The 21,517-nt window shown below is 55.7% G+C and overlaps 1 protein-coding gene across 1 annotated transcript; it reads right to left on the minus strand.

Moving 5' to 3' along the window:
• Positions 1-555: 555 nt before the first annotated feature.
• Positions 556-21,099, minus strand: PRODH (proline dehydrogenase 1). Its single transcript, XM_066365319.1, has 14 exons — positions 20,801-21,099; positions 15,922-16,130; positions 11,338-11,372; positions 10,789-10,938; positions 9,598-9,662; positions 9,260-9,376; positions 8,760-8,839; positions 7,925-8,006; positions 7,268-7,360; positions 7,031-7,177; positions 6,110-6,285; positions 4,507-4,605; positions 1,184-1,272; positions 556-1,110 (listed from the first exon to the last, which is right to left on the minus strand). The coding sequence occupies exons 1-14, from the start codon at positions 21,068-21,070 to the stop codon at positions 923-925; spliced, it is 1,800 nt and encodes a 599-aa protein (XP_066221416.1). The 5' UTR covers positions 21,071-21,099; the 3' UTR covers positions 556-922.
• Between the last annotated feature and the right edge of the window lie 418 nt (positions 21,100-21,517).

The following is a 21,517-nucleotide window of genomic DNA, read 5'->3' on the forward strand; positions in this document are numbered from 1 at the left end:
CTGGTAGCTGCACAGCCTCGGGAGAAACCAGCAGAGCATGCCCATACCCAGTCACAGTGCCCCTCCCCAGGACTCTCCTTGTGCAGCCACAGGCCCAGCCCCACCCCCACTTTTCCCCTGGGGCACCAGGGCCACATCCAGTCTGCTCTGTGGGGCTGGCCTCTGAAGAGCGGGGGAGGGGGACAGCCATGGCCTGCTCCTGTCAGAGCAGCAAAAGCCCAGTGTGGGTCATGGGCACAGGGCAGCAGGAAGACTGAGGGAAAGGAGAGACCAGGGTGGGGGAAGCCCCAAGCACCAACCCCTGAGAGCATCCTGTCTGTTGCTCTGAGCCTGGCAGCCCTGCTGTTGTCTTGGGTTGCAGAGTTGGGGGCCGGGTGGTCCAGGACTCTGCATGGCGGGGTCTGTGGTATAGCCTGAAGGGAGATGTGGCCTGGCCCCTAGGGGCACATGATTTGAGAGAAGCAGAGACTGAGGTGAGATTTCTCAGGCCTTTGAAGCCACTCCCTCTCTGCTGTTGACCCCTGAGGGCCCCACAGGAAAAGGCTTTGAGGGCTCTTAGCTGCAGAAATGGTGGTTTATTGATCAGCCCACCCCTGTCCACCTGTGGGACTTTAGGTATGTGGGTTCAACCTGGTGGAAGATGGGCCTCGGGTCCAGGGTCACGAGGTGGGCAAAGATGGGGATGCTGCCCACGCAAACAGCAAGTTCCTGACCATCTCAGTGACTCAGCTTACACCTGAGGGCCCACACCCTGGGTCGAGGCCAGGTCTCATGGTCTTCGGTGTAAAAAGGTGAATCCATGTGAGGTTGGGCTATAGCAGCACTGGCCTAGGGCCCACCCAGACCCCACAGATCCCCACCCCAGCCTGAGGGCCCTGGTCAGCCAAGTCTGGTGGCAGGTGGTGGTGGTGGCCCATGGGTGCTAGCCTGGACGGTGGAAGAGGCTTCCTGAGCGTAGCCGGCGCTTGAGCTCCCGCCAGAGCAGCTGCCGCTCCTGCTGGGCGCCTTTCATGATACCGCTGTTCTCCAGGGCGCGACGAGACAAGTAGGGTAGCACCTCCATCACAGGGCCATAGGGCACGTACTTGTACACCGGGAAGCCCGCCTGGCCTGCATGCACAGGCAGAGGCAGTGAGTCCTGACCTTGACACCCGCACCCCACCCCCAGGGCGGCCCAGCTCACCCAGTGGAAAGCTGATCTGGTCACACATGCCCAGCAGTTGTCCAAAGTACACCTGGCGACTGGCAGGGTGCAGGCCCAACTCTTTCATCCTGTGACCAGGCAAGGCAGCAGCTCTGAGCCCCTCTGCCACCCCCGGATCCCCATCCACATGCTCTAACCTCCAGCTCTTGCAGGATGGAGCATGGGTATAAGTTCTCTCCTGCCCAGACTAGGCCTCTGCCCTGCAGCTCCCTCCTCAGCCCATGGCTACCAAGCTCCCCCCCCCAGCCAGCCAGCCTCCCCTCTGCTGTGCTCATTCCCCAGTGGCCCCTCCCCTCCTGATTGCCCCACCCCCCTTACTGGTACTCAGACACAGTGAAGCAGCCCCACCCAGTGGCCCCCTCCACTGCCCTGTTCTCCAGCCACTCTGTCTCAGTGCCACATACCCAGCTCTCCACCCCCACCCAACCAGGCCACTTGTCATCCCCGCACTGGCTGCTTGGCCCCACAGGGCAGCCAGCAGTCACCAGTGGCCAGTCTTTGGTGGTTGCTGGTGCTACAAGTACGAAACACGTGGGATTATGAAGACTTGGTATGAAAAAGGATGCAAAGGATCTCATTTTTCAGAAATACCATATACATGTTTAAATGGTAATATTTTTAATATGTTGGATTAATTGAAATGTATTATTGAGATTAACTTTGTCTTTTTCTTTTAACATGGCTACCAGAACATTTAGAAGCAATAGACATGGCTTATACTTCTATTAGTACCACTCAGATGTTGGTGGGCCCCCAACTATATCCAGCACCCCCTCCTACCCTCACACCTCCCTTCATAGGATCTTACAGATGTTCCAGGGTTTGAGATATCTACCTTTACCTCCAGCTTCCATCATCTGTGTATCCAGGCTTGCCTGTCTGCACCAGAACTCTGGGGTCACCTCCCCATCTTCCACCTCCCCAGGGAGTCTGTTCAGTCTTCACCCCCACCCAGGTCTGTGCTTCCCTATATTTGCTCCTGAGGACCCTTTCACTTCCCCGTTGCGGGGCCCTGCAACCCACCCCCGGCTCTGGGAGTATGGGATCCCTGGATCCCACAGGAGGGTTGTCCCTCAGGTCTGGGCTCCACTGCTGGGGCCACCCAGTCTACAGCGGCCCGATCTCCACCCTGTCACCCTGGTCTCCAGTGTATGTGTCTCTGTCCCCCACTAGAACATGACCCTGTGAGAGCAGGGTGCCACCATGGTGCCATCTGACAGCTGAGGTGGGGATGCTCAAATGACGTCCTGCAAAGATGGCTGCTGACGCTTCCCCTGCAAGCGCCCAGACCCTCAGCCATGGCTGCACTGCAGCTTCTCCCAAGGCAGATGGAGGCTTTCACTGTGTGATGTCTGGGTGGGTGGGGCCTTGTGACTTCTTTGGCCAGTAGGACAATAGCAAATGTGTAGGCAGAGGCTTACCTTCTGGGCTTCTAGAAGCTTGAGACTACCATGTAGCAAAGCCTGGACCAGCCTGTTGGGCACTGGACATGAGATGCAGTCCCCTTTGCTGCCCCAGCCACAAATGAAGCTATTTAGGGCAAACCTGGCCCCAGCTGAGCACAGTCCACACTGCTGGCCCACAGAATGCTGTTCGGCCTCCGAGTTTTGGGTTGGTTTGTTAACTTGGTCAAAGCTTACAGGCTATCTGAAGTCCCTGATGTCTGATCAGAGGCCCACATTGCTTCCCAGGGAGGGTGATCTGAGTTGCTCGGGGCTCCCTGGCCCAAGCAGAAGCACAGAACTGTGGCCTGCAGGGGCTGGCCTTTCCCAGGACTGGTTTGCGGAGCCTGGCACAGGCCCTGGAGGCTACAGGGAAGGAGGGCACTCAGCTGGTACTCAGGACGGGGAAACCGCATCCAAGTGAAGCAGGCTGCTGTGACCAGAATGTTGATGACAGCTGTGTTCTCAGTGGGAACGTTCAGAAGGAAGCCCTTCAAGGGCAGTCTGTGCTTTTAGAAGGTTTGTAGTTCTCTGTCTAGTCAGTGTCTGAGTGGACTAGCGACCAACAAATGCTACTGAGTTCATAATTGAAACTTATGAAGGTGGCACCTTCCACATAGCTGGCCCCTGCAGGGCACACACTGTGCAGGGGTACAGGTTTCCAAGGGCTGGGCCAAGGTTACGGGAGGTTCTGCATGGACATCTTTAAGAAGGACCCTGGTGACACATGGATCAAGCCTTTATCAAGGTTCCATCATAGAATAATACTTTTAAGCCTAAAGGGAAGCCATGTTTTAAAATACGCAACTCAGTCGTGTTCATTTTAACAGCTGAAGCCAGAACTAATCTTTGCTGAGCACAAAAGGGTAGCCTTCCAACATCCAGTGACAAGAATGGGGTTCCAAGGTGGGAAATAAGGGCCTGAGAAGTCCCTACAGAAGACAGCTGGGGTTCTGCTCTGCTCCCCACCCCCGTGCAAACAACCAGGTCTCCAACCCTGGCCGGGATGCTCAGGAGGAAGCCTGGGTGCCCTTATTCCCAACCGTGGTGGCTGCAACTGTTGTGCATTAGAAATTGTGGTTTTCAGTTGCAATTTCAGGATGTGAAGAAGCACCGTCGTGAACAAAGGCGTCAGCTCCCCAGGCAGCGGCCAGCCAGGCAGCCCCAGCACCCCACCTGCACCTCCACTGACCCTTCGGGAAGCCCCACTCAGCAGCAAGCCTCGGGCTTGGGGTACTCCTGCTTTGGGATGGGGGTCCCTGCTTTACTCCAGGAAGGCAGAGACTAGGGAGAGGCAGGGGAATTAGGTTCCCTGGTGTGGCCCTGCTTGGGTTAAGCCATGAAACAAAAAATATGGTGATAACAGGGGAATATGTAAGACTTTGCTTCACTTTATTCCTATATCTGAGTTGTAACAATTCTGCCGAAGTTTCTCTCCATGGGCCAGGCATTTAAAGAGAAAACAGATTATATTAAATTCCAAATGCAGTGTAAAATGTTAAGACAAATTGTTTATAAAGAGGCTATGCATCGGAGGCTCCTAGGCGTTCCAGCATTTCACACTGTATTGTGCATTTTAATAAGCTGTTTAAGTCACCTAATGGAATTTAGTTTTAGAATCTGAAATTTTAATAAGTCACGTATTCATTTTAAAAAACAAATTAACCGCAAATCCTGTTGTAGCTGCAGCAGTGCCGATGCGGGGCCTGCGAGGCACGAAAGCCACCACTCCAGCTCACCCCACAGATGCCCCCCCAAATGCCCACGTGTCTGGCAGGTCACTACACGCTACCGGGGTGCTCACCTAAGCCCTTGCTGAGCCAGGGAGCATCTGGGCAGCCGCGGGAGGGCCACACCTACCTGGACAGTGTGAAGCGCACCGTGTCCTCATTGTGGGAGGCCACCATCACTTTGGCTTTGGCGTTGTGCTTCAGCTCCTCCAGGACATAATTGAGGCACCTGGGAGAGTGACACGTGAGCCTGGGCCTGCCTGAAGAGTTCCCCCACGGGGGCAAAGGCCACAGGCAGGCCCAGGGCCACCCAGTGAGCGCACTCCTCCCAAAGGTGCCCATGACCACGGGACCAAGGCAAGGGGCACTTGTCCCTCCTCAGCACCTTGTAAGAAAGGAAAAGTGAGTAGGCAGGGGCTAGACATTCTCAGGGAACTAGCGGAGGCGCAGTGCCCTGTGCACCCGTGACAGGCAGACTTGCTTGGGGTAAGGTCTTCAAGGAAATTAGAGGCCTGGATGGGGGGGGGGGGTCCCTGATTTAGGGGAGCCTTTAAAGGTGCCGCCACCTGGCAGTGAAAACAGTTTGTCAGGGTGCATGTTCTCTGACCCAGAAACTCCATTTCTAGCAACAGCTGTGTCCTCACCCACGGGTACAAAAGACAGGGACAGGGTGTGCCTTGGATGGCCCTGATAACAACAGGACGCCAAACCACATTAAAGCTTGCAGGGACGCACATAAGTACAGGCAACCTGTGCTGGTCTGCACGCCGACCTAGGTATCCAGGTACAGCTTTACCAGAAAAGCAAGGGCAGGAGACCAAGCGCACAATGTCATCCACCACGCAGTCCGCACTGGCAGATGCGCACAGCAGCTCCTGGAAGGAAGCCGGCACTGCCGGTGAGGGGACACACTGGAGACCTCTTTAAATTAGGAATACATCTTATGTACAACCTCAGAGAGAAAAAACACGAGGTCAGCCTGTCCAGACTGCATAAAATATCACCAAGTATCACCAAGATAAACACAGCAAGAGAGACACAGAACTGACAGTCCCTGGAAACAGGTGAGTGCAGAGTGGGAAGGGCTACTTGGGCACCAATAGGAGCTGCCGGGGGACCCAGGCCAAGTTAGTTTTGCTCAGTAGACTTTTCTGTATTAAAAAAGCTGCCTTGCCTGACCAGATAGTGGCACAGTGGATAGAGCATTGGACTGGGATGCGGAAGACCCAGGTTCAAAACCCCAAGGTCGCCAGCTTGAGCACAGGGTTGCTGGTTTTTTGTGTTCTTTTGAGTATGGGATCATAGACATGACCCCATGGTCACTGGATTGAGCAAGGGGTCACTTGCTCTGCTGGAGCCCCCCGGTCAAGGCACATATGAGAAAGCAATCAATGAACAACTACGGTGCTGCAACGAAGAACTGATGCTTCTCATCTTTTTCCCTTCTTGTCTGTCTGTCCCTATCTGTCCCTCTCTCTGTCTCTGTCAAAAATAAATTAAAAAGCTGCTTCATGCTTTCGGAAAAATAAAATAAAAGCAGAGAAAATAATCAGTTCTGGCCTCAGGGCAAAAGTCTTCCTACCAGAAGCTTCTGACCCCCAGGGCTGCTCTCCTTTTGGATGGGGGTCCACCAGGTCAGCCCCAGCACCAAGAAAGTACATTGCTCTCACCACTTTCTCACTCCCCTCCCCAGGCAGCCCTCAGGCCCTGGAGCCCAAGGAAGGCTGGCGCACCTGTGGTACATGACATTGGTGGCCTCATATGTGGGGTTAATGGGGTCCTCGTAGCCAATCTCCACAGCGCGGGCCCGTTCCTGGTCCATGTATGCGCCCCGCACCAGCTTAGCTCCAAAACACCAGCCCTCACGGCGAGCCAGCTCCACGTCCAGAGTGACATTGTCATAGGCATCCTGCAAAGTCAGGGACAAAAGTCAGTAACTAGTCAGCCCCCCTCCCAGCCAGCACCCCCTTCCTGGGTCCAAAAGCCTAGTCAGCAAGGGGCACCAGGAAAGCTGGCTGAGGGGAGGCCCTTTGACCTCTGTCCCCAAGGAATGGTGACAGTGGGGCCTACAGCCTCTTCTGTTTGGCCTGGAGACAGTCCTTTAAGGGGACAGGCCAGGTCCCAACAGCCACAGTACATGCCAGTCTCCTCAGGCTGACCTCGGGGTGGGTACCTGCCTGGCTATCTCCCCACCCCCATAGCCACGATGCCCTCCCTACCCCGCAGCCTCTAAACACCTCACTGGTCCCCAAGCAGCCCATTCTAGGTTTATGCCAAAGGATCCCACCGTGAAGCATTACTGAGGAACATGCAAAATTCTAGCCAGGTCTTTCTGGGGAAGGGCCCAGAGCCATCAGGTTCTTGGAGGGACCCGAACAAAGAGCAATGAGAGAAAAGGGTAATTCATGAAGACTTTGAAACCTAGGGATTAAAGCACATTAAGTGGACCCTGAACCAGCTCCTCCATCTTCTTCCCACCCCTTCAACACCCTTGTCTGGGAGCTGGGGCCCAGAGGAGGGGCGGCTTTTCTTCCCACCCAGGAGCAGTCACATTGGGTCAGCCTGGGCCCCTGGGCAGGGGCCTCCCTCCTGGACATCAGGGCTAAGGTGGGGGTGTGCCACAGCCTGGTGGGCGGGGGCACGGGCCCACGCACCCGGAGGTAGCACTGGTATGTGTTGAAGATGAGTGGCTGCTCCACGTTGAACTTGCGCTGCATTTCCAGCGTCAGGCGGCTGATGGCCGGCTGGAAGTAGGTCTGCTCTGCATCCACCATCAGCCGCACCCCCACCTTGGAGGCTTTCTTAGAGATCAGGGGTAGGAGAGACGGTTTGTCTGGGGCTCAGGTAAGACAGGTGTCGCCCAGCCCCCGGGCACATCCTAGGCCCCCCACCTTGGCCAGGACATCGATTCTCTGTAGCATCCTCGTCATCTGCTGCTGCTCCTCCTCGGTGAACCCTGACAGCAGAGGCTCCAGCTGTCCTGTCTGACAGGACAGTATGTGGTCAGGCCTCAGTAGGGCCCTTGACCACACCTCTCTCAAAGCCAGTACTTGCCCTGCCCGGAGCTGCTAGGCTAGAGAAGGCGAGAGCTTCTGCCTGGCTCCTAGGGACACGCACACTGGAAACCAGCAGTCACATGGGGGAAGCCCTGGCCAACAGCTGGCCATGTGACTGACCAGGGACCCTCCACAATGATCCCGGCCCCTGCCATCCTCTGAGTACAACTGCAAGGGAAATCCTTAGAGAGAACCACCCAGAACCATGAAGGGGAATAACAGGAGTGCTGCCCTTTCAGGCCAGTGAGGTTTGGAGTGACTCAACATACAAGGACAGATGATGTGGGGAAGTTTCCCCAGACAGCCCTCCTTGTGGGTCTCTGTCCCACCCTGTGGGGCACTAGTGGGTCTATCTTCTTCCTTTTAGATCATGGGGACTTGTGAGGCTGGGGAAGACTACAGTCTTGGTCCAGGTGAGGCAACAGGGAACATGGCCCTTTCTGGCCCGGTGTCCTACGAGACAGGGCTCAGTGGTAAGGGGGGTGGTGTCACCTGCATGTTAGGGACCACCAGGTGCTTGGAGAGCTCAGTCCTGCCGTCGATGAGGCTGCTCCAGTCCAGCAGGTCCAGGGTGCTGCGGGAGAAGGTGGGTTGGGAGAGTGGCAGCAGTAGCTTCTCCATCTGGCCAGGCAGCTTTACCCACAGGTGCTAGGGTGTGTGGGGGCCCTGGACCCCAAACCAGCCCATTCCCTAAAAGGGCACTCCCAAACCCAATCTCCATAGAACCCACCTCAGTGCTCAGTATCAAAATACAGATAAATGTAAACATTGTCTTCTGTTTTAAAAAAATGAAAACCGAAACATGAAGACATTCTACATCAGGGCAGAGGCAGCTATGAAACTCGAGGCCTGCACCAAGAACACCACTGGCTGTGTCAAGCTTGGGGAAGAGCCAAACTTGGGAGACCAGGCAGCAGCAGACACAGCATTCAAGTAGAAAGCACCCTGCTGCCAGCCCAGGGATCCTGGCGACCTCAGTCCCAGCCTCTAGCACCCTAAGGATGGAGCCTGGGGTTCTCCAGGTCTCAGCTGCCTGACCCTTCACCTGTCTGCCACGTGTGGCACCAGGCCGGTCTGGCACTCCTGCTGAGCTGCACGGTCACTTGGCCCTGTGCCCAAGCTGCCAGCCCCCATCCCTGGAGTGCCAGTTCCCTGTCACTCCCATTCTGTGCATCTCAGGGGAGCAGTTCCTTTGGCTCCATTACCCCAAGGCCCACAAAGTTGCACAGGGTGCCCAGGACTGGGAGAGGCTGCTGAGACTCAGCTGGAACCATGGCCAAACCAAGACAGCTGCTCCCACCTTCTCAGTCAGGCACTGTGCTCTTACCCAGACACGCCCAGGTTCTCTGCTGTGAACCAGTCCTCAACCTCTTTTTTGGATGCAATGCCCATCTTCGCCACGCTTTCCTTGAGAGGTGAGAAGGCATCAGACCCCTGGCATCCCCAGCCCCATTCACTAACATTTAGTGTCTCCTGCCTGTTGGTTTGTGATCTGTTTTGACTTACTTACACTGTTGGTGAGAACAGGATACAGTTCAGGCTACTTCTCTGCCCCATCGATGGTTCCTGACCCCCCTTCCCTGTCCCTACAGCTCCTCAGTACTCTGCTACCTGCAGGCCCAGCCCCTCCACCCTCCTATCCAGTGTGTCTTCAGTCTGTGGTCAGATTTCTTCCCAGCCAAAATAGCGGCTTCAGGGTGGGCTGCAGGCCCTGGAGCAGCTCTGGGAACTGACCTCAGATACTGCCTAGCCAGTTTCTCCTGGGCAGGGCACCTCCTCAACCCCATGGTGTCCACCCACTCACACTACTAGGGAAGGGCTGCCCACCTGCAGTGCCACCACCTCCAGCTTTGTGTCCATGGCAGCCAGCCCGGCCTTTCCTTGCTCTGCAGCCATTTGGTGAAAGAACCGTCTCCACTTGGTCAGCACATCTGAGAACTGCAGCTGCAAATGCAGGCCTGAGCTGTCTGCCCCAGCGCCACTGTGTAGCCCGGGGGCAACCCCCCAGGACCTCTGCATAGCTCCTGCCCCCCCACCCCACCCTGTCCCACCTGGGCACCTGGCTCCAAGCCCCAAGGTACCAGCACATGCACTTTCACTGAAGTTTAATGGCAGCCCCTAGTTCCTGCAAACTTTCTCAGTACATGGAAGGTTGCAGCACTTACCAGAAACTGGGGTCTCCCCAGCGCAGTGAGCTTGATGGCTGAGAAGCCATCTTCACAGGTTCCACCTGTGGGAAGCCACGGGAAAAGCCCTCAGAGCTCCAGAGAAGGAGGAAGAGGAGCAGGAGCCTGTGCTCACCCATAACCACAATACACACAGCTGCTCTGGACGCCCCGCCCCACAGGTGGGAACAGCGACTCATTTGCATTTGCCAGGCGTCAGGAAGGTGGTGGGGAGATCTGCCCATTCCTACACAGCCCTGATGATCACCCCCCCCCCCCGGCTCAGTTTCCTCTCCCACACCATCAGCAACCAGACTGCCCATGGGAGGTTCACTGAACACAGAAATGCACATCGGAAAGCAAGTTGGAGCGCAGAAGGTGCCCAACTGCTACATTCATACCTATCCTCCAGCTTCCGGAGCACGGCTTTCTCTGTGGGAGCCCCTGTCTATCCTCCCCCAGGCAGACTGGGCAGGGAGGCAAATAGATTCCCCTGCACTGAGCAGGGGACCCAGTGTCTGCCTGACTGGCCAGGGTCTCCCCCAGGCCAGTCTTAGAAGGCTGCTTCTGACCACTGCTCGCTCCCATTTCTTAGTTTCCTGAAGGTGAGAAACCCACTGTCCCATCACAGGAGGGCTGCGGAGGACGGACGGTGGCGTGGCACTGTGACTTGGTGGGTTCTAAAGACTATAGGACACAAAGGCCCAGGGATCTCCCAACTTAACTGGCCCGCTTTGCAGATGCTTCTGTCCCAAGTCTGTGGAAGGAGGAATCCTCCACTGTAGAGTATATGGGACCATTTCCCTGAACAGTGCAGCCCTGAGCAAACCCAAGTGCCATGTGTGACCAGAGTGTTGCCCCTGCCAGACCTGGGGGTCGCAAGCCCACTAAATACCTTCTCAAAGGTCCACATTAGGCACCTAGTACCCAGGAAAGGGGCAGGAGGCACTTTCTTGGAGGCAACTGGGTTCTTTGTGGAGATCCTGGACATGGGTGTGACTTAAACCTAGCGTGGCTCCCCCATGTCACCCCAGCTCATCCTCACGACCGTCAGGGCTGCCCAGACAGAGCAAAAGCCCCAAGTGAGTGCTCCAGTCCTGGCCTCCCTTTCACCCACCACATTTCCACATGCCACAGGTTGGCTGAGAATGGGCCCGGCGGGTCAACAGCCAGCAAAGAGCGAGACCCCACCTGAAGCCTCAATGCAGCGCAGGAACGTCTCCATGTGGCTGTCACACTTGGATTCATTGGCGTAGAAGTAGGTGCGGGCGCTGATGACGCCATCCCTGCGGTCTCCAAAGGCCCGGTGGGCCTGGTACTGCTTCTCCCTATTACTGGTGCCTGCAAAGGATCCGAGCACTCACTAGGCTCTGCGCCCAGCTCAAATCCCAGTCCCAGCACACAAGATGCCCAGGAAGCCCTGCAGCCCCCTGCACTGTGCTGCCGGCTGTCTGCCAATGGCCAAAGCCACCTGACCTTGTACCCGCTCCTCCTCCATGGAAGAACCCTAGTCACATGCAGACCTGGGCCAGGAAGGCGGAGCCCAGACCAACGAAGGGCCGTGAGGATGTGTCAGCATGTTTGCAGCGATGGCCTGGGTGCCCGTGGACATGGATCAGAACTCAGCACTGCCCTTTGTCCCCTGGGCTAGCTGTGCCCCTTCCAAGTCTCAGGACAGGTGAAATGGGGGGTACAGGGGGTAGAGGTGAGAGCATTTGTTGGTGAACAGCCACCTCTTACCTCTGTCCTTCCTCTCTGCTGCGGAGGTACAGGCCCTTCGGGAAGGAATAGGGCAGGGGTCAGGGTCATGCCACCTCAGGCATAACTGACAAGTACATACCCATCAGGGTGAGAGGAAACTAGAGGCTGAGCCCTGAGCCTGCGCATGCCCCTGAGCCAGGAAGGCTTCTGAGGAGGGCGGGGCTAGCCAGGGCAGGGAGAGTGATTCACCCGCCCAACCCTACCGGTGGCTCGGGGTCTTCCGAGCACCTCCTCTGAGCTGGGAAGGCAGCAGCCTCCACACCAGTCTGGCCTACAAGCCCTGCGTCCTGGAGAAGTCTGGGGTTCCCCATGGGTGGAGCCTCCCCAAACTGTGGATGAGAAGGAAAACTGCCTGATAGGTGGAGAGCTCTCTGAACAGCCCAGAGCACAGAGTAAGTCCTTAAAGGAATGCCTAGCTATGCAGACAAGAACAGAACTATGCGGCCAATTGGGGCTGATTAGAAACAGAGACAATCACCAGCACACAAAATGCCCGAAATCGACAAGTGAGTCCCCTTGCTTTACCCTCCACCCCTACACCCAGGCACTTCCAGCCACTGGGGCCCAAAGCTTGCTCCTGACCCCACACACAGCTGGCCCCCCTTCCTGCTGCCCCAGCACCCTGCTTCATTTTTGCCCCTTAGCCTTATTTTCCAAGCAGCAACCAGAATTTTTCTTTTAAAACAAAAACCCTTCCATCATGCCTGAATAGCACCCCCAGGCCTGATGAGGACAGGACAGTGATGCCCACCCTCGGCCCTGGCCGCCCCAACCCCAACCAGCGCTCGGCCACACTGGCCTCTCTGCAGTCCCTCAGCTGCGCTCTCGTGGCCCTGCCTGGCCTGCCCCCACCCCTGCCAGCAACCACGGTGTCATAGCAGACTTCTTCCTTCTCCTCACAGCGGAGTCTGGTCCAGCAAGAATCATGGCTAAGTCTTCAGAGACTGCTCAACATCCCTGCCCACCAGGCCTGGGATGGGCATTCCAGCAGCTCTATCAATTAACTCAATTTGTATTTAAAGCCTCTCAAGTCAGTTCCCACAGAGAGAGCTGGGCTGCATCCCAGCAGCCCCCATGACCTCCCAAGCCCTCAGACCTGCGGGGGGTGGGGGAGTGGGGGGATGCTTCAGCTCTGCTCACACCCCACAGAGAAGGGGCGGTGAACCTCCCCCAGATGCAGTCTGGGCCAAAGTAGAGCCAGAGAAGCTGCTGAGCGGTACCAGCACCTACGGTGGCCTCAAGGGATCAAGAGGCTGTGGCAACCTATACCTCATTGCCCCCAGAGCAAGTCCTGGGCCGCCTAGCCACCCTCCAGGAAGCCCTCCCCCCAGGCTTGGCTTCAGTACAACCCTGGGACCTGAATCCAGGACCATGAGAATAATGCCTAAGTCAGGACCCAGAGAGGCCTGGGGACAAGAATGGGAGCTACGCCAGCACCCACGCTCCAGCAGCCTCGTGCCAACCAGACATGAGTGCTCGATGTAACAGAAGAGAACAGGGTACGGTGTGTGACTATGTGGGCCCCATGCATGATGTCCCTGTGAGAACAAGCAGCTCCTGTCCCCCACCCCAACCTGAGGCCCCTGGGCTAGGGCACCTACAACACCAGCCCCAGGCCCTCCAAGCTGTGGCCCAGGTACAACCAGGCAAAAGTTATCCACTAAAGGGGAGGCATGACTTGGGAACCCACTGTGTGCTCTAAGGCAGGGGCAGTAGCTCGCAGGACTCAGGCCTGCTCTGCAACACGGCTCAGATAAGGTGAGCATTAACCACAGTTACCTGTCTACTTGGCCAACGGCCTTCTACCAGATGGGAACCATTGTCTATCTAAAAGGTCTCTAGGGGCCCGGTGCCAGGAGGTTCCAACTTGACTGGTATAGCCAGGATCAGAGGACTCTGCAAGCCGCCAGAGGCCATGGCCATTTCCACCCCTGAACCTCCTAGGCACAGACCAAATGGGAAGCAATTTAGGAATGGGCTGAGCAGAGGAGCCAGGTGGGTTGCACAGCCACCTGGACAGGAGACAAAGACAGCAGTCCCCATGAGCAGCGAAGGTCACATCACCACGAGGGAAAGAAGGCGAGCACCTAGTGTATACACACATATGTATATGCACTCACGCACACACATGTGCATGAGCCAGGACATGGAAGAGGGAATGAAGTACACCTGGGATCAGGGGGCAGAAGAGAAAGAACACTAGTGCCCCAGGGGTCTGCAGAAGTGCCAGGAAGACTCAATCACCCCCTCGACCACCCCCAAGCTCAGTTCTCAGCAAAAGCACTGTTGATTTGTTGATGCCTGTACGGAAGAGCAGAGCGTGAGGGGAACCCATGCCAGCCACCTTGACCCCAGCTCTCCGCCAGGAAAATGCAGGCCAGGCAGCAGGAGGAGAGAGAAGCTCAGCAAAGTCCACAGGGCATTCCTGCCTACACACCTGCCCCCTAGGCTTTCCCGGGCCCTGGTTCCAGGCAGCACCTGAGACACTGTGCACACTTATCCCAGGGACGCTGCCACCACTCTGAGCCCAGACAGCATCCAGCCCTGGGTCTGCACAAACAGGACAGATGCACCTGCCATCCACACTGTCTCTGGGTGTCCTTATCACAGCCGATTATCAGCAAGACACCATAGCCCATTTTCCCATCCCATAGCTCCCAGACTGCTGGAGAGACCTGTGGGTTCCTCTCCTAGAGTCAGGACCCTGGCCTCTGCCTTCCAACAAGTGTTCTGAGAAACACCATCCCACACCCTCCCTAGAGGGCCACTGTCTCCCACCTCCTGCTTCCCACCCTGAGAAGCTTTCCTGGATCTGCTTGTCATGCCTTCAGGCCTCCTGGGTGTCTTCTGATGCCTCCATACTTTCTGTGGCTTCTACAGTTATGCCCAAGGCAGGCCTGGCAATCCCTACCCACAGCCTTAACTTGGAGCACTGACTTACATCACTACTGAGAGCAGGGTCCACAGGCATGTCTGGAGCCAGGCCTAGCCAGAAATGCCCAGTGAGTCAGGCAGGCAACTTGGTGTAGACCAGCACCTTCAAACCTGGTTCCACACTTCAACCCAGGCCCCTGCAAAGGCACAGAGCCTCTGGCAGCAGAACTGGGCATGAGTCCCCAACATCAATGGTGGTTACCCTCTTAGGATGAGGAGGGACTGCTGCTCACGTCCCAGAGCCCACCTAGTGGTGCTCCTGCAGGACAAGGGGCACTAACGGCAGGGCAGGCCAAGGGCACAGGCTCCACGGCCTCATGGCAAGTTAGAAAGCAAGCCAAGCAGGCCACCCTGGGAAAGGAGTGTTTTCACTCCTTCACACAGAGAAAAAAACTCCCATTATAAAACTACCCAGCCCTCACCGTGACATAGCAAAACACAGAGCCCATTAGTTAGTCAATAGGCAGCCACAGCCCCCACTGGAAACAGAGAGGTACTCAGTTGGAGAACCCCGCCTTCAAGAAAGCAAATCACTAGGCAGAGGCTGGGCTCCCCAGGCCAACTGGCCACTGAGAAGCTTGGACATTCCGTTCCCAGGGCAAGAGCTTCACGTGATGCCACCCCCCCTGGGCCAGAGCAAACACCACAGCCTGAGATGGGTGGGTTATTCAGCAGGCCTGTCCCAAGCTTCAGGTCAGTCAGGCACAACTGCTGCCAGGACTTGGGATCCCAGATGCAAGTGAGAGCCTGGCTTGGAGGGGCACAGGCTTCAGCAAAAGAACTGAGCATTTTGCAAAGAAAGGGCTGGTCCTGTCTGTACTTCCCGTAAAGACACTACTCCAGGAAGCAGAGGGTGACCTAATTCTGACTCAGCAGGGTGGGTCAGGGAAGGGCCATCAATCTCCACATTCACTGCCCAGAGAACAAGCCTGCAGCAAGCCAGGTGACCTTAGGGGGAGTCCCCAGGCCAGCCTGCCATACCAGACCTGGCTACACATTCCCTCCTCCACTGATGCCTGGGCAGGCTCCAAACCCACCAGGCAGAGTCCACCTGCATATCAGAAAACCGTCTCAGGGGCCCGGCAAGGGTGGCGCGGTGGGACCCACTCAGAGTCAGGGACCCTCCCAGGAGAGGTGCTTTAGCAGGGCAGCAACCTCCACACCAGGGCAGCCACATCTTCTGTAACCAGCTCAGTGCCCTGTCCTCAGCCTCGAGGGCCACTCAGTGTGTTTTCACAGCTACAGGGACAACTCTGCCACTGTAGGGCAAATGCGATTTGAATTTCATATAATTGTCACATGTCACAAAATAGTATCCTTGCTTTGATTTGTCCTAATCATTTAAAAATGCAAAAACCATTCGCAGTGTGCAGACCAGACAATACCAGGCCATGGGTGTGCTCATTGCTTCTCCGGCCTCGTGCACACCAGGCCTCCCATGAAAGCCCAAGGCTATCATCATCACAGGGCAAAAAAATGCAGGAACCCAGGCTGAACCCAGGAGGGCTTCAGGTAATCAGGCTAACCAAGCTCTCCTAGCCCTGGCCTCCTCCCAGCCCAGGCCCCAATCCAGCCCCTGGCCACTCTGGGGCGCTTTGGGAATACCACCAGATGCCAGGCGGGCCTTACTCCATCTCCTGGCGCTCTGCCTCCTCAGTGCTCACGTCCTCCTCCACTCCATAGTCCAGGATGGAACCCACACCAAAGGCTCTGTTATGCTGGATCAGAGGCCGGATGGACTCCTGGTCCTCACCAGCCACAAACTGCCCGTAGAAGGTCATCTTCATGAGCTTGTCGAACAGCCTTTGTCCCAGAAGCCTCCTGGTGAGATGGAGCAGCTGAAAGGCAAAGGGAAGAAGCTGTCTTGGCCAGCAGCCTCCCCTGTCCCCAGAAGGACATCCTGCTGCCCCTCAGTCCAACCACAGAGCCTTGACACGCTCTCCCCGGGGCCAAACTTGGCTCACAGCCTCCGTTTTACAGTGGAAACCACAAAAGCAGCTTGCCAGTCTGCTCGCAGGAACTGTCAATCACCCAGTCCTCATACAGGGTGTGTCCCAATGCTACTCTTGTGGCCACTCTTCCTTCCTGCCCTGCACACTCACAGATGACCCCAGTAACACTCAGTGGGTGCCTGACCACCACTTGGTGGATAAACAAAGTGAATGGCAGGACTCTCTGGGAAGAGCAATGGGGGTGTTCATGATATTCCCTATATCCATACCTCAGAAGGTTACTCTGGGGAAGAGGAGGATTTGATGCAACTTTCTAGAACAGTGTTTTTCAACCACCAGTCTGTGTGCCATTCCCCCAGAAATTTTATGCTAGTCTGCAAAAGAGATAATTGCCCTTATGTTGTACGAAGATTATAGACCCAAAGACCTCAGTCTAATTCACTTACGCTCAACCTGATTTCTGCCTTAGCGGTCCCCAAAATTATTCTCTCATTTTCACTGGTCCCCAAGCATAAAAAGGTTGGAAACTACTGTTCTAGAATGTAAGTGCCTAGATTTTTCAATGTTTTGTTTGCTGCTTAGTCCAAATTCCTAATACAGTGCCTGGCAAGGAGCCAGCTCTCCAATAGTTGTTGAACAAATAAACACGTGCAAAATTCAGAATGAATCTGAGTTCAGCTGGAATGAGGTACAGGAAGACAGCTGCCCGTAAGCCACCCAGCTTTCTCCTCCAATAACATCCCAAATGTCTGCCATCATTCATTCAAATGATACTGGGCTGCTTCATGCCCAGTACAAGTCTAGGCTGCACAAAACAGAGGAGCTCACATCGTACTGGGGGAGAGACACCGAAGAAGAGAGGAGTAAGTAAGGTAACCCTAGGGGGTGATTTAGAACAGTGTAGGAGGTGTTTGCTAACTTAGATCCAGAGAAGGGGGCTTGCCAAGGTGAAGGAAGGGAAGACACGGACAGCCAGAGCAGGAGGAATGAGGACAACTGAAACCCTCTGAGTCTTTGAGGAATAGCTGCTGGGAGGGTACACTCAGCATCCGTCTGGGAATTTGTGTGGCCACTGCCCTACCCCAGCTGCAAGACAGGAAAAGGCTGAGGTTACTCAAACCCAGTGGATAAGAGAGTCCTCTTCTCTTCATTGTGGGGAACATCTCTTGGGATCAAGGTTTCAAGGAACAATCTGTACTTTATGCAAAAACTTAAGCAAACACCTTCCTCCCCAAACCAGTCCCAAGCAGCCTACAGTAGCTCAGAGGTAGACACGCCCTGAAATGCAAGATGGCGCTCAGTGGAGATGCCTCCAGGCCACACCTGTGAGCACTGTAGGGTGTCTCAAGGATAAGGTTTTCCAGGTCATCACCTGTATCTCTCTGCAGCCTCTGTGCCTAATTTTATTGCACCTCATTGTTTTTATAAAGAGGATTAGAAATGGAAAACGAAAGTGCGCTAACAAGGGAGGACAGGGCAGGCCTCCCTCCCTCCCTCCCTCCAGCCTCACACTGATCCAGGGCCAGAGCAGCCTCACAGGAGGGAAAGCTGAACTTGAACACAGCAAAGATCACCCCAGTGCCGGCGGGGTGGAATAACCACCATTCAGCTCTGGAAAAGAACCCGACAGGGTACACATCAGCTCTGCCATGTGTGTGGAAGAGTCTCCTCTCAGGCCAGCAAAAGTTCCCATCCAGGGCACATGGTAAATAATTTATTAAGGCTATGTGGTCAAAACTGCCCCTGTCATAACTACTCTGCCAGTGTTGTGCAAAAGCAGCCTCAGCCACCACTAATCGAAGGAGCAAGAGCAAAAATGACACTTTATTGACAAAGACAGGAAGGCTGGGATTGGGCACCCTGGGCTGGTGACCTCCCACATACCCTGCACTGAGCTTTGCGCTGACCTTCTCTGCCCCAAGGGCAGGCAGGGCTCAGAGGGCATGGCCACCCAGATCACAGAGCCAACCACTCACCCCATCACCCTGGCACAGGGGAGGCCAGCCTGTCTCACGGCTTTGGAAGCACACAGAGCAGAGCTGACAGTGTTAAGGCCAACTCCAGAACAAAGCGGCCACCTGAAACCACCTAGGCAGCATTGCCTGACATGAGGGCAGCCCCACCTTTTCCCCAGGTGGGGGTATCCTTCATGGGGAATCAGTAATATATACTCTAGTTTTCGCTGTAAAACATAGACATGTGCAGAGAACAAATAAAGCAGGTTCTCTCTCCTCCCTGCCTTGGGCAGGGCCACTGTCACCATCTGTAGTGTCCCCTTCTATCACCCTCTTCTGCACTGGCTCACAACTAAGCACAGATGCCTAGTCTCAGTGTGGCCCCCACTGAGTCCTGAGCCAACGTAACAGCTCAATCTGGACTGCTATAGGCCAACTTTACCCCTGGGGTACAGATTTAATGACCCCCCAGCACCCCAGCAGGAATCACAGGGACCAGCACCGCTCAGCAGGAGGAATTTTTACTGCAGGGCAGAGGACAGGCCAACTCTGTGCAGTCTGTCTGGCCTCTGCCCCATTTCCTCCAGCACCAGGCACCGAGGCCACCATCAACAGTGGGACCACCAGCAATGACAAAGGTGGAACAGGTCCCAAGGGGGGCAGGGGGCATGCAGGGCACCTTCCACCAATAGTGGACTCTTTGAGGGTGTCCTCAGTTCACAGGTGGGATTAGAGAGAGCCTGGGAAGGGCTCCTCCAGGCACTCACAGCTCAGCACCTGTACTCCAGCACGTGCCCCTAGCAGGCATCACAAAGATAGCAGAGATGACCCACCCCTCTCAAGGTAACCTAGGGCCCCCAGTTATGCTGACTTTGCTGCTGGTTTTGAACCCAGGGAAGAAAATGCAGTCCTGCACCTAGACAAAAGTTGGCCTAGCTGGTTCCAAGCCCTCTCTCTCCTTCCCTTCCACAGGGAGCATAGCTTCTGCACCGCTCATCCCAGTTACACTTGGCAGTTTCTGCAGTGCCCAGACTGTGGGAGCCGGGTTCCCGTCATTGTCCTCCAGAGAGACCCCCACAGTCACATCCTGCCTCCCTAATTCATTCCCACCCCCTAGCTGCCTCCCCACTCCTGAATGCTGCACCACCAGTGTTTGCCACTCCTGTCTGTCTGCTCCTCAGATGGCAGTGCTCCCCAAAGGGTCATCATCATCTCCCACCCCCACCAGCTTCCTTCACCTCGAGTGTCCCTTCTTGCCCTCCTCCTCCAGTTGGCCACTGCAATTGCTGTACCTCAGGACATCCCTGGCTGCCAAAGACACGGGATGGCTTCCCAGAGGCCTCCACTTCTCCCATTCAGTTCCCCTTTCCTCTGAATACCTCCCTCTTGCCATCGTCCTAGACTCCAAATCTGATCACGCAGTTTCTAGAGGGATCCAGACGACCTCCACTGGCCTCACAGTCCCTTCAGAGCCACCCAAAGAGGACTTCCTAGACCACTGCACTCACCCCCCACCTGCTGTGTCCTGGTCTTCACCTAAGCCTAAGGTGTGGCTCAATGCTCTTTGGTGTAACCTTCCCCAGGGGCTAACAGAGGCAGCACAATGCCCTGGGCATTCCCACTTGAGAAATCAATGGGCACCTGCAAGAACAGCTTTCCGGACCCTTGGCACCAACAACTGGAGCCTTGCAAACTGTTCCCAGGATCACCTTGAAATAATTGCATCTCTGTACCCCAGAGTGCCAGTGGCTAAGATGGTGTTCTGCTTCTTACCTCCTTAAATCCTTCACACTTTTCAAAGTTGCCAAGCTAAAATTTTAAAAGTTTAATGCTGTGGTAGTCAACCTGGTCCCTACCACCCACTAGTGGCCATTCCAGCTTTCATGGTGGGCGGTAGCAGAGCAACCAAAGTATAAATAAAAAGATAGATTTAACTATAGTAAGTTGTTTTATAAAGATTTATTCTGCCAAACAGCGAAAATCCGACATAAAGTACTTGGCAAGTAATTACTATTATATGCTTTAACTTGCTGTAATTCTGCTTTATAAATTTTATAAAGTAAAGTTACTTGCCTACTTTATAAATCACCATTACTGTCGAACCAGTGGGCAGTTAGAAAATTTTACTACTAACAGAGATACAAAAGTGGGCAGTAGGTATAAAAAGGTTGACCACCCCTGGTTTAATGTCTCAGCAGCTTCCTATTCCCCCCCCCCCCGCAACACCACCTGTTCTAGTGACTGTGTCTGGGGAGCCCCTGGATCACTGAGAACTCTGGGATTAGGGTATGAGCCCTTCAATATCACCAGACTCCGCTTTGAGCAACATGAAGAACAATCCATTTTAAATTTCAGGTCACAACTTTGTATGCAAGCGGCATACAGCTCAAAAGTTAAATTGTTCTTTGTTTTTAGCTGGTAGTACTGAGATGTAGAAAAATTCAGGGACCCCAAAAGGAATGCAGGAAACACCTCCCTTCCTGACTTCCCTCGTTACAGGCGATGCTCCAGGGGCCCCTTCTTTACACTCTGAAACTTCATAACGGATCCTGGGACAAGCAGAGGAACCCGTAACAGCCCACCCACCGCCCACCCTCGCACCTGCTGGTGGTGCTCCAACAGCAGGGGCCAGGCGCACAGACGCAGCACCAGCAGGTTGCGCGCCAGCTCCCAGCTGTGCCGGCTACGGTACGCCTCCTGCGCGTTGCCGAAGTCCACAGAAGGCACCGGCGACCGCACCGCCTCCACCGCCTCGCCTCCGGGCACGGCCCCCGAGCCCGTAGAGGGCTGCTCGCGGGTCGCCGGCGCCGTGGACAGTGAGGCGAGGCGGGGAGTGCCGCAGCACACGGACAAGATGCGCCTCACAGCCATGGCTCGGAGTCCTCGTGTGCCCGAGTTGCCTAAGTACCCGCCGCCGCCCCGCCCCCAAATGCCCCGCCCCCCAACCAGCAGCGCCAGCTTCTCCCGAGGCCCCGCCCTGCTCCAGCTCCCGCGTCCTGTCCTAGGGAAGCCCCGCCTTGCGCTCGGCCGCGCCCTCCTCTCCGGAAATCCCGCTCCGCTCCGCCCCGCCCCGCCCCGCCCCTCCCTACAGGCGCTCCCGCTGCCATGGAGGCCCCGCCCCCTAAGCGTTCCGGGGTAGTATACTTTCTGTAGCAGATCCTGCCCATGGACCGGCCCCACTAAACACTTGAAACCCGCCTTCTGAGGTCCTGGCCACACCTCCAGGCGGAACCCTGTCACCTGGCTGACCACCCCCATCTCCGTCTCTAGAGTCTGGGCCCGCGACCAGGTGTGTGATTTCTTCCCGGGTTTCCCAAG

Source organism: Saccopteryx leptura, chromosome 2, assembly GCF_036850995.1.
Source record: "Saccopteryx leptura isolate mSacLep1 chromosome 2, mSacLep1_pri_phased_curated, whole genome shotgun sequence".
Taxonomy (NCBI): Eukaryota; Metazoa; Chordata; class Mammalia; order Chiroptera; family Emballonuridae; genus Saccopteryx; species Saccopteryx leptura.